This window comes from Mangifera indica, chromosome 7 (genome assembly GCF_011075055.1).
Source record: "Mangifera indica cultivar Alphonso chromosome 7, CATAS_Mindica_2.1, whole genome shotgun sequence".
Taxonomy (NCBI): Eukaryota; Viridiplantae; Streptophyta; class Magnoliopsida; order Sapindales; family Anacardiaceae; genus Mangifera; species Mangifera indica.
The window spans coordinates 16525477-16538133 of record NC_058143.1 but is presented as its reverse complement, the minus strand read 5'-3'; the positions used below and the strand labels follow the sequence as shown (position 1 = coordinate 16538133).

Sequence of the window (12657 nt, the reverse complement as noted above, 5' to 3'; positions counted from 1 at the left end):
CCATTAACTATAACTAATATTATGAATTTAATTAAAGAAATTTATGTTGAATATTCATTAATTTATGGTGGTTCTTCTTCCTCTCTACCACCTATTGCCCCATCATCAACCCAAAATATGAGTTATGGTGATCGTATTATGATGCAAAGGGGCAAAAGACCAAAAGGAACATTAGGTTTTACCTTGGAGCTTGATATTTATTTAACTACTATTTTGAGTTTGGTGACAACAACATAGGTAAAGACTTTCCAGTTTTAGAATGGTGGAGTCGACACGCATCAACTTTTTCAATATTAGCAGCTATTGCTAAACAAGTTCTAGCAGCACCAGTATCAACTGTCGTAGTAGAACAAGCTTTTAGTCAAGGGGGTAATATATTGGATGAGAGACGATCAAGTTTGGCTCCCGAATTTATTGAAGCCCAAGTATGAGTGGATGATTGGACAAGAGCCGAATTATGCCAACAAGAAATGAAAGTGGACTTCAATGAAGAATCGCTTGATTTAACTATGGATAATTCGATGATGACGGAAAATAATACTCAAGATAGTGGAGGTGAATGATAAGGTAAGGGGGTACTGTCAGCTATTAGATATGCAAATGTAAGAGAACTATGTAGGTTTTGATTCTTTTAAACCCCAAGAAGATACGTAGGAAGTTTAATTGAAAAATTAAGTCTAAGTCTTTCTTTTAATTTTCAATTATTGTAATTAATAATTTAAAAATTAAATCAAGATCATGTATTAGAATTGACGGTTCAATATCAGTTTCGAACCGAAATCGTTGGTTCTGAACCGAGGCCATGAACCGGAACCGACGGTTCCGAACCGTAGACGAACCATCCTGTTACGGTTTCGGTTCAGGGTCCTTATATTTTCGAATCGTAAACCGATGGTTCATGAACCGTGTCCAGGTCTATTTAAAGGTATTAGCATATAATTTTTAGACAATTCATAAACAAGATAAAAGTTATATTATGTATATTATTAATAGTAGGTTGGACTAATTTGGTGAATAAATTAAAATGGTAAAAAGACTTGGAGAGTAAAAACAATAGATAATTTCGTGTCAATTTGAGTTAAATCAGGTCAACTTAAATATTAAAAAATTGGGTTAGGGTTAAAACATTTCAACACAATTCTAATTCAGATTGAGTTCAAGTTGAAGGTATTTAACAAGAAACCCAAATTGACATAACACGAATACGACTCAATGACACGAACTGTCAAGTCTAAAAAATAGGCCAAAGTACTTATTCCCACCAAAAAATTACTCTTTTTTCAAGTTCTCATCTACTAATTTAAAAAAAATCTAAACATCCACCAATATGTTAATTTTTATAGTTACTATTAAAAATAAAATCATCATTTAACAAAAATAATAATAATAATAAACTACAAATTTATTTTTTTTTTCAATTTAAAAATCTAATTATTTCCCTTCACCCAATCTCATTATTGGCGTTAGAGGACGTAGACAATCTGGTTGTTGTCTAAAGCCACAAATTCCCTATGCCTTATACATAAACAAATAGTGCTTGTCCAGGCGACTGTGATCCAAAGTGATAGAGAAAAGGCTTCAATTTGCATGGACACAAATGAATTCTAGCTGTAAGTCAAAATAAACTATTAAATCAAGTTTTTTGGCAACATGAATGAAAAAAAAATCATAATAAAAAAAATGGGTGGGTTAAGTTACCTGATCTACTCCATATTTAATCCAGAAGCGAGCTATGGCTTTCTCATAAGCGACTGTTGGCAGCAATGGACTCTGAGGCCATGTTTCTTCAATATATTCAAGAATGACAAGGGACTCGGCGACTAGTTTTCCACCATGAACAAGGACTGGGATTTTCTTATTAACAGGGTTGTATTTCAAGAGCAATTCACTCTTGTTAGAAAGATTTTCTTCTATGTATTTGTAATCAACACCCTTCAGTTTCAGTGCCCATATCACTCTGTGGCTATGAGGGCTTGGCCCAAAACCATGTAACTTCAGTTCTTCCATAGTTATTTAGATCAAACATTCAAGTATGCAGAGGTTTGATAGATGCCGGTGCAACGTCTATAATATATTCTTCTTGGAGTTGAAATTTTCAAAGGGGGCAGAAAGACTATTCTAACTCGGATTATTGAAACTACATGTCGTATTTTAGCACTTAATTTCCATGATTTGAGTGAAGTAAAATTTGGTGTGCGAACTTGCAAATTATTCTATGATGAAGAAGGTTTTAAATACGCTTATACCTTTGTTTTTCTCGTCATTTGGAAGATGTTGGTGACAGCATAACTTTCACGTTTTAAATGAGGTAATGACGTCTAGCCATACCCAACTTTTTTTATTGAAAAGATTAAAGTTTGTTTTTTTTCTTATTCAAAGTTTAAATAAAATAAAATTATATTTGTACATCACATCAAAATGAGCTTAGCCTATTAATATTATAATTTTTTTAATTCAGAAATGGGAACATAAATAATTATAAAAAATAAAAATAAACAAATTGAAAATAAGTGCCAATTCAAGATAAGAATGCGGGGCGTTTGTTTCAAGTATCAAAATATTATTTTGATTTTTGTTTTTGGTTATTGATATTATTTTATTTGGTTTGTTAGATAATAAAAAATTTTGATAATTTTCTATTATCACTGTTGATATGATAAGTAATATAAGAAGTAAACTGTCAGAGAAAAGAAAAAAAATCAGAAAATGATAACTTTTCAAATCTTTAGATAAGAAAAATTGTTAATTTTTTAAATTAAAAAGGTAAATGAGATAAATTGTAGTTTTTTAATTTTTTGTAAAATAATAATTTCATCTTAACTTTATTTGAAAATTTTAACAAAATGATATATATTTGAGTTTTTAAAATCTTATATATAGAAGTTTTGAAATACATTAAACTTTGGGTGAGAATAAGTCTTTTGGCCATAATAATAAATAAATCTAATAATTTTTAGTATAAAATTTAAATTATTCATAAACAATATATATAATTTTATATATAAATAATGATATGTCACTATATAATTGAATATTATTTTATTTTTAATTATTAATTATTTAATTATATTATAATATATTATTATTATATTATATTATTATATTTTTAATTATATTATATTTAATTATTTAATTATATTATAATTTTTAATTGAGCCAATTTTATTCTATATGACTCAAATTGAGCCTCAAAAATATGACAGAGAATGAAATAGGTTGATAATTCGGACTGTGTTCGAATTAAATGTTTGGAATAATATTTCATTTTAGATTGAATTTATGTTAAAAGATCTTCTTACTTAAAACATGAAATAATGCGACATACAATTTAAAGACAAGCTACCATCAGTATAGTTTTCTACTAACAAGGGCCCCTCCTACTTCGTAAAAACTTTAGATTAAAATTCTCTCGAAATCTACTTGTGAATTTGCATATTTATATTCCTTTAAATTTCTTTTTATTTCTTTAAATTTCTTTTTATTAAATAGTTAGTAAAGTTCTAGTTTTGATACAAGAGAATAACTGTGGGATCAAGATATTGGAATAATGCAAGGAATCTTGTACCCACAGAGCTTTCAGTCTGTCCTCAGTCCAGCATCCAGCTCAAAAGAAGCTCTATTTTCTACTAAAAGCGGTAGTGTACAGTGCGTGAATAGCGTGTTGTGGTACGACCCCTTGAGCTCCACTCCTTTTTAAAGCAAAGCCATGTGCTGTAAGTGGAGCCCATATATACACTTAAGAAAATTCCATGTTTCAATAATTGAAGAAGGATGCAAGGATCCTCTAAGAAATGAATTGAAGAGGTTGAAACATAATAGTGGAATGGCGTATTATATTATATATTAAAAATTTAATTTTTTATATTATATATTAAATATTATATTATATAATATAATTTTTTTAAAATAAAATAATAAATTATTAATAAAATAATAAAATAATCGTATTGATATATTATTATTTTAAAAAATATTATAAATAATTTTTAAAATTTAAAATTTATATATATATATATATCTATTATATTATTTTTTTAAATAATAATATATATTATATAATATAATATATATTATATCATATTAATTAATTTAATATATTTTATAATATATATTATTTTTTATTTATATCATAAAATATATATTATATATAAGAAGATAATAATAATGATGAAGAGAAGAAATGCATATATGTTAGTGCTTTATGCTTCTTTCAAGGATTTGTAAGTCAAGCATGACTCCTGTGGCTTACAAACTTCTTTTTCTAGTATTCCTTGTAAAATAAAAGCGCACTAAATTGAAGTGATTTGACACTGACCCCCGGTTTGTTTGAACGCCAAAACGCGTTTGCTTTATAAAAATTGACTTTCGAGTCTTCAGAAAAAATGGATTAGAATGTTTTGTCAAATGAAATTTCGACGATCCTTCCTAATTATACATGAAATTATTTATTTGGTATCAGATTATTTCTCCACAACACTATCCGTTTAGGATTATGAAGCTGGGTTTCAACATTTTTTTAAAATATTTGATTCATTGAGGGAAAATAATATTCATTGGGTAGTAACAGGGAAAGAGAAAATATGGAGTTGTTATTTTGTCATGCAAACAGTCCAGTTGGTTGCTTTGCCAAATTCCATTTAATAATTTTTTTCCTATTTTCATTCTCATTATGGCAATGACTACATATAGTTAGTTGTAATTCCAATGAAAAAAAAGGTATTGGAAATATTGAGATCAATTTTAAAACAACTATTTAAAACATATTTAAAAAAATTAATTATAATAAAAGAAATAAAAATTATAAAATCCTCTTTCTCAACTATTCATCCACACCATTTCAACTTATTCCTCAGTTACGTTTTCTCTTTCAAATGATTATTTACTCTTCTTACCCTAACTCCAATCACTCTTCCCTACACTCGAGAAATCAATTGCAAGAATCACTCATGGGATGAGCTTAATTAAATCATATTAATAACCTTATACAACACATTTAATTCGTAACTTTTTGAATTAGGATTTGAAGGAAGCAATCATAAAGGGTTTATGGTTTCAAGTGGAGGATTTCAAGGTATTGGGGTTAGATTTTGAGAGGTGTTATCATGTGATTAGATGTTTTTTTATCATATGATGACACATGTTTTAAAATCACATAATTATATTATGATATATCACTGTATACATGAATTGTGTATAAAAAATGGGTACACATAACATTGGTCTTCTGTTTATGGCTATGAACAAGGGGTTTGTGTATGGGTAGTATAAGACTGAGCCGGTAGCAGGTTGAAGTGTTTACTGGTGCAAGTGTCTGCAAATGAATAATTGTTTGACTGGAGTAAGAGTTTGAATGCATGTGACCGGTGAACAGTTGGTGGGCTGATGGCTAAGAGTTTGGCTGGTGTAAGAGTTGGGCAGGTGGCAGGAGCAAAATGTTTGAGCTACTGGAAATAGGCAGGAAAAATTGAGTGAGGCAATAAAACAACACCGTCGGAAAAAAGGCGCTCCCGTAAAAGCCAGCTTCTCCCATAATAATCAAACTCTAGTCGGCCACAAGTATACCAATCAATTCAGCCTCATTTCAATTTCAATTAAACAAAACTTAATTCATACTCAATTAACATTGATCAACAAATACAAATCGGACTTCACAAGAGAATCAAATAGAAGGTGATGGGGATGATGAACAGTGATAGTGGCTACATGATGGCTAGAGGTGAAAAGTGATGAAAAGAATTGATGGTGGTGAATCCAGCGGTGATCCGGTACAACAAAATGGTGACATCAGTTAGTAATGGTTGAAAAAATGGTTTAAAGAGAGAAAATGACTTAGAGTGAGAAAGAGAGCCTAAGGCTCCATAGTGAGTTATTCGACAAGAAATTACATATTTATCATTTTTATATAAACTTTTCTGATAAGGGAGTTACAATTTAGATGGGTAAATGAAATTAATGTCAACCCTTGGATGGCAAAATGTTGATTACTCAGTTTTAAGCTTCTATAATTTCTCTTAAACTTAATGTCAAAATGTGAACATAATGGTATAGACAATATTTTCTTAAAAACTTAAGGTTGAAAGAATCAAAGGGTGTAGACAGGAGCGTTTTTACTTTCTGGCCTCACTCCGTTGTGGACACAACTAAAAAGTGAAACCATTAATAAAGTTTCAATAAATTGGGTTAGGCTAAGTTTGTTTTGTCCTGGTTTTCTGGCTAACTGGATATGATATTCATCCTTACCTAATTCATATTCGCCTAACTTATATACATACACACACACACACTCTATTTTGACAAATTTAACTTTGATTTGAATTAATTAAAATAATATTATGATTTTTAAAGACTATATTTTATTTTATTTAAATTTTATAATAGTGCTCAAACAATTGGACTACAAGAGTAAAAGGGCAGAAAAATCAATGATTCATGCCAGATTAACGGTAAATGGTGTGGCTGAATTAGTGTGTTGCAATTATGTTATTCTACAATAATATATTTCAACAATATCATTTTTCACAGTCCTTGCTACTCCACATTTCCAAAATTCAGATAATCCCTAACAGGTTTCGGGTCACCACTATATAATAATTCTTAATTCAAAACCTTTCTAAATCAACGGATAATACATGATTTTGATTGAATTTTGATGGTTCCTACTTATCTTTTACATACACAATCCATGCAGTGCAATTTGCATTGAATATCTTATACATGTTTGAATTAATAACAACAGTGAATTGCAAATTAAATTGTTTGGATGACAAAGAAGAAAATTTAACAAAAAGACAAAAAGAGAAAACAAAAAGTTGGGAATAAGAGGATGTAATGAAACGTAGCACACAATAAATGTCATGGTACAAAGGAAAAGTAAAATATTCAAGCACGCATAACAAACAGATATGAAATACAACCGAGATGGGAACAGAGAACAAAGACGTTGATGTGATGCAAACCTGGATACGGGAAGCTTGCAGGAATCAAGACATAGATGACATTTATTCATCAAGATGAACCTCTGGGACATGAGCAATCTTCCACTCATCACGTCTGCAGCTTTCACTCAGAGCAGGACAACATTCAATCTTCAGTTGTCTGAGGGCAGTAAGGCGCTGCATCCCTTCTAGAAGACATGACAAACTCGGGCAACCAATAATCTCAAGTGTTTGAAGTGATGTGAGATTTTGTAGCCACTGCTGTAGTTTTACTAATTTGGGACATCTTTCAATCTTCAAGCATTGTAAAGTGTTTGTCGATCCTTGAAGAATAAGCTGAGGCAAATCCACTAATGACGGCAAATCTAGGATCACAAATGTTCGAACTCCTAACCGAAGTTCATCTTCATCTTCTTGAAATTCCATTTTCAAATTAAGTTGTCGGCAGTCCCAAATCCATAGCTTCTGTAATCTCTTTAGGTCCTTGATACCATATGGCAACGAGGTCAGAGGACAGTCTATAATATACAATGTTCGGAGGCCTGTGAGACGTTCCATTCCCTCAGGCAATGTTGCCAGATTCTCGCATTCCGAGAAAAACAAATATCGAAGGGAACTCAAACACTGGATTCCATTTTCTCGTAGATGTCGCTCTTTTGTGGTTATTTACACGTGTCTAAGGGAGATCATTTTTTGTATTTTTTGAGGCAACTTCTCAAGCTCTGAACAACCTCTAAATAAAAATGTTTCCAATTTCTGAAACTGACAAATAGATTCGGAGAGTTTCTTCAACAATCTATTATATCTCAAGTCAAGATATCTTAAATGTATCAACGTACTAATAGAGCTTGGCAAGACTTTAAAATGTATCCTTCTTAAGGATAATAGATGGAGGTGCTTGAATTTAGGTAGACATGTATTGATAATTGATACACCAATGAGCTCACATTTTTCCATTACAATAACAGATCGAACTGTCTTTGATTTGTTAACTAGGACTTCTAGAGGTTTTAGATTTGGGAAAGTAAGTCAACAAATGAAAAATGACGCACTCTCCCATCAACTATTTGGCTTTTGGATTTTATCTCACTACACTCACTTTTTGCCACTGATATTGCAAGATCGTGCATAAGATCATGCATTTTAAATGAATAATATAAATGATCCGTATCTTCAAAATCCTCTATGAAGCATCTTAACCATAAATCTTTCATACATCTCATTGCAATGTCTTCTAACTCTTCAGTTTCATTGTAACATTCCTGGTCCAATAACTCGGCCCACTATCAAGATATTATCCACTTTGGACACACAGTCTATCATGAGTTTGCTTTTGGGCTTTACAACCCAAAACGTGTCTTAACAGTTAAGGAGCTCACAGGCTATTTAACCAATCAAATTCTCCCACCACTAACCAATGTGGGATACATAAACAGACCCAGCATCTCTCCCATGCTTTGTCGATGTGGGATTCACCTAAGGGTATCATATACACCCCCCTTTATGGGACTCAGCGTCCTCGTTGAGGTTTGTCCCACCATCGTTCAAGAGGACACACGGAACTGCTTTGACACCATTTGTAACATCTCTGGTCCAATAACCTGACCCACTGTCAAGATATTGTCCACTTTGGACACACAATCCATCATGAGTTTGTTTTTGGGCTTTACAACACAAAACGCGTCTTAACAGTTAAGGAGCTCACAGACTATTTAACTAATCAAATTCTCCCACCACTAACCAATGTGGGATACATCGACAGACCCAGTATCTCTCCCGTGCTTTGTCGATGTGGGATTCGCCTAAGGGTATCACATACACCCCCCTTACGGGACTCAGCGTCCTCGTTGAGATTTGTCCCACCATCGTTCAAGAGGACACGTGGAGTTGCTCTGATACCATTTGTAACATCCCTAGTCCAATAACCCAGCCCACTGTCAAGATATTATCCACTTTGGACACACAGTCCATCATGAGTTTGCTTTTAGGCTTTGCAACCCAAAACACGTCTTAACAATTAAGGAGCTCACAAGCTATTTAACCAATCAAATTCTCCTACCACTAACCAATGTGGGATACATAGACAGACCCAGCATCTCTCCCGTGCTTTGTCGATGTGGGATTCGCCTGAGGGTATCACATTCATTATCAGAGATTGAAAGAAGTTCATGTGCAATCCAATATGCAATCACATCATCACTGTCATATAAAAAATCTTTCAGAAATAAGGAAAGATAAATAGAACATCACTTCAAGTGAGATGACAAATAATTATAGCTCAATTTCAATATTAGTAAGATACCTTCCTCCTTCTGTTGCAACTGCCAAATGTCACTTTTTTTAATAAAAGCTGAGTTCCTTTTTTCTATGTAAAAACATGTATTTGAAACCTGATATCTTTGCAAGTAATCAAATCAGACATCAATTTTCAATAACATTGAAATAGTTGAAAGGCTTTTTAGGAAGCAATGAGAATTTAACTCTACGTCACAAATTCTAGGGCACTGTAGCAGAGTGGGATCCTCTGTTCTCTCCACTCATAATTTTCTTGTTTTGTAATATTCATCTTTCGATGCATACTCATCCAATATATAAACCCAAAAAAATGTGTTAACCTAAAACTTTTATCCTAATAGATAATGGAAATACAATCATGAATTACATAGTTAATCTCATGCAACATGCAAAAAAGTGTAAATACACATTGAATAAAACCATCATATCAATAGTTCAATACTAATACATAGTAATCATCCACAAATGACAAGGTGTCTGAAATTCAAATTACATAATAACGGTGCATAAAACAAACTCAATAATTACATAAATAAGATCCACAACATAATGATTGAAATATACCTCGTTTCATCTTGAGTCATCACGTCTGCAGCTTTCACTCAGAGCAGGACAACCTTCAATCATTAGTTGTCTGAGGGCAGTAAGGCGTTGCATCCCTTCTGGAAGACATGACAGACTCGGACAATTAATAATCTCAATAGTTTGAAGTGATGTGAGATTTTGCAGCCACTCCGGTAGTTTTACTAATTTGGGACAGCTTTCAATCCTCAAGCATTGTAAAGTGTTTACCGATCCTTGAAGAATAAGCTGAGGCAAATCCACTAATGACGGCAAGTGTGCGATCACAAATGTTCGAACTCCCAACCGACGTTCATCTTCATCTTCTCCTCGAAATTCCATCTTCAAATTAAGTTGTCTGCAGCTCACAATATATAGCTTCTGTAATCTCTTTAGGTCCTTGATACCATATGGCAACGAGGTCAGAGGACAATCTCCAATATACAATGTTCGGAGGCTTGTGAGTCCTTTCATTCCTTCAGGCAATGTTACCAGATTCTCGCAGATATAGAAAAACAAATATCGCAGAGAACACAAACACTGTATTCCATTTTCTCGTAGATTTCGCTCATTTGTGGTTATTTCCACGTGTCTAAGGGAGATTATTTTTTGTATTTTTTGAGGCAACTTCTCAAGCTTTGAACAACCTCCTAATAAAAACGTTTCCAATTTCTGAAGCTGACAAATAGATTCAGGGAGTTTCTTCAACAATATATTAAATCTCAAATCAAGATATCTTAAATGTATCAATGTACCAATAGAGCTTGGCAAGACTTCAAAATCTATACATTTTAAGCATAACAGATGGAGGTGCTTGAATTTGGGTAGACATGTATTGATAATTGATACACCAATATGCTCGCATTGTTCCATAACAATAACAGATCGAAGTGTTTTTGATCTGTTAACTAGGACTTCTAGAGGTTTTTGATCTTGGGAATGTAAGTCAATAAATGAAAAATGACGCACACTCCTATCAACTATTTGGCTGTTGGATTTTATCTCACCACACTCACTTTTTGCTACTGATATTGCAAGATCGTGCATAAGATCATGCATTTTAAATGCATAACCCATATGATATATATCTTCAAAATCCTCTATGAAGCATCTTGACCATAAATCTCTCATACATCTCATAGCAACATCTTCTAACTCTTCAGTTGCATTATTAGAGATTGAAAGAAGTCCATGTGCAATCCAATATGCGGTCACCTCATTACTTAAATATAAAAAGTTTTTTGGAAATAAGGAAAGATAAGCAAAACATCACTTCAAGTAAGACGGCAAATAATCATAACTCAATTTCAATATTGGTAAGATACCTTCCTTCTCTTGTTGTAGCTGCCAAATGTCACTTCTTTTTATTCTTAACCGCTCTTCTTCATCGGTTTTGGCAAAAAGTAAACTTCCTAAACTTTTCAAAGCTAATGGAACTCCTTTACATTTTCCAACAATTTCCACTGCAATTTTGATGAGGTTTGGAAAATGTTTACCTTCTCCATCTTTAAATGCGTACTTCTTAAACAATGATAAAGAATCCTGTAGGGAAAGACCCTATATCAAATGTGGGGAAATAGTGCCCATTATTTCGGCAACTCTTTTGCTACGTGTGCTCACAATAATTTTACTTCCCTCGACACCATTCAACAGAACATTTTTCAGTTCCATCCATTTAAGTGGATTTTCATTCCACACATCGTCTAAAACAAGCAAAAACTTTTGATCAGCCAAAATTTCTTGCAAACACTTGTGTATTACATCGGCTTTTAACTTAACACAATCCTCATGTTTTGCAGAGGAAATAATTTCTTTCATTAACCTACTAACACTAAAGTCATATGAGACACATACCCACATTTTTAATTCAAATTGCCGCTGAACCCTTTCATCATTGTAAACCATTTAAGCAAGAGCAGTTTTACCCAAACCCCCAATTCCAACAATAGGGATGACGGAAACATTAGCCTGGTCTGGCTGCATCAAAAAGCTTATGATGTTTCTTTCTCCTCCTCTCTTCCGATGATATCAGAGGCTTGGAAGAGGAAATTAGTCTCCCTCTCCTTTGGAATTACTTGCCTAACGTCACCATGACTCTCAACAAGATGAAATTTTTCCCTATCATGTGCAATCTCATCTATCCTTTCTCTAATGTCCTTGATCTTGTGACCAATTTTAACAAGATTACTGCTTGAAAAGCATTGACATACCTTTAATGCTGAGCTCCCCTGTTGTCTCTTGGAAGCTTGAAACTCGAAGTCTTCTAAAACGTCCTCAGCATCATAAAGAGCATCTCTGAGCCTCCCAAGCAGGACGCGCAGCTGAGGATCTTGAGTCTGCTTTGTCTCGGCATCCAACAGCACTGTATTGATGGTGGTCACGGTTCCCTCAAGTCCTCTTAGATCATTGTCGAGTTCCAACAACAACGATAGTTCCCCACCTATAAGAGAAGCTATCTTCATCAAAATTTCAGATGCAATGTTAAATACAATTGCTTCGGCCATGTGCTCTGGGAAGAAACAAATTAAGAGAGCAAGAATTAGCTTTGAAAGAGGTATGGATAAGGCAAGACTGAATGTACCCTCAAATATAAAGCTTCTAATTAAAAAAAAAAAAAAAAAAGGGCCAAGAAACTCATGGCCACCCGATCAAGATAAAAGCGCACTAAATTGAAGTGATTGACACCGACCCCCAGTTTGTTTGAATGCCAAAAAGGCGTTTGCTTTATAAAAATTGACTTTCGGGTCTTTATAAAAAATGGATTACAATGTTTTGTCAAATGAAATTTCGACGATCCTTCCTAATTATACATGAAATTATTTATTTGGTATCAGATTATTTCTGCATAACAATATCCCATTTAGGA

At 32.9% G+C, this 12657-nt stretch overlaps 2 protein-coding genes across 7 annotated transcripts in view; both read right to left on the bottom strand.

The window, feature by feature from the left end:
- The window catches only part of LOC123219894 (protein NRT1/ PTR FAMILY 5.5-like), a 46345-nt gene that overhangs the window by 22514 nt on the left and 11174 nt on the right, over window positions 1-12657 (bottom strand). The gene's annotated exons all lie outside the window — the stretch shown is intronic.
- LOC123219897 (putative disease resistance protein RGA3) lies at window positions 9116-10931 on the bottom strand. The gene is made up of 2 exons (XM_044641859.1): window positions 9795-10931; window positions 9116-9134 (listed from the first exon to the last, which is right to left on the bottom strand). Exon 1 carries the CDS (start codon window positions 10929-10931, stop codon window positions 9801-9803), a length of 1131 nt encoding a protein of 376 aa, XP_044497794.1. The 3' UTR covers window positions 9116-9134; window positions 9795-9800.

Coding starts and splice junctions, on each gene's coding strand:
- LOC123219897 (XM_044641859.1), bottom strand. CDS start 10,931: ATGAGATGTATGAGAGATTTATGGTCAAGATGCTTCATAGAGGATTTT.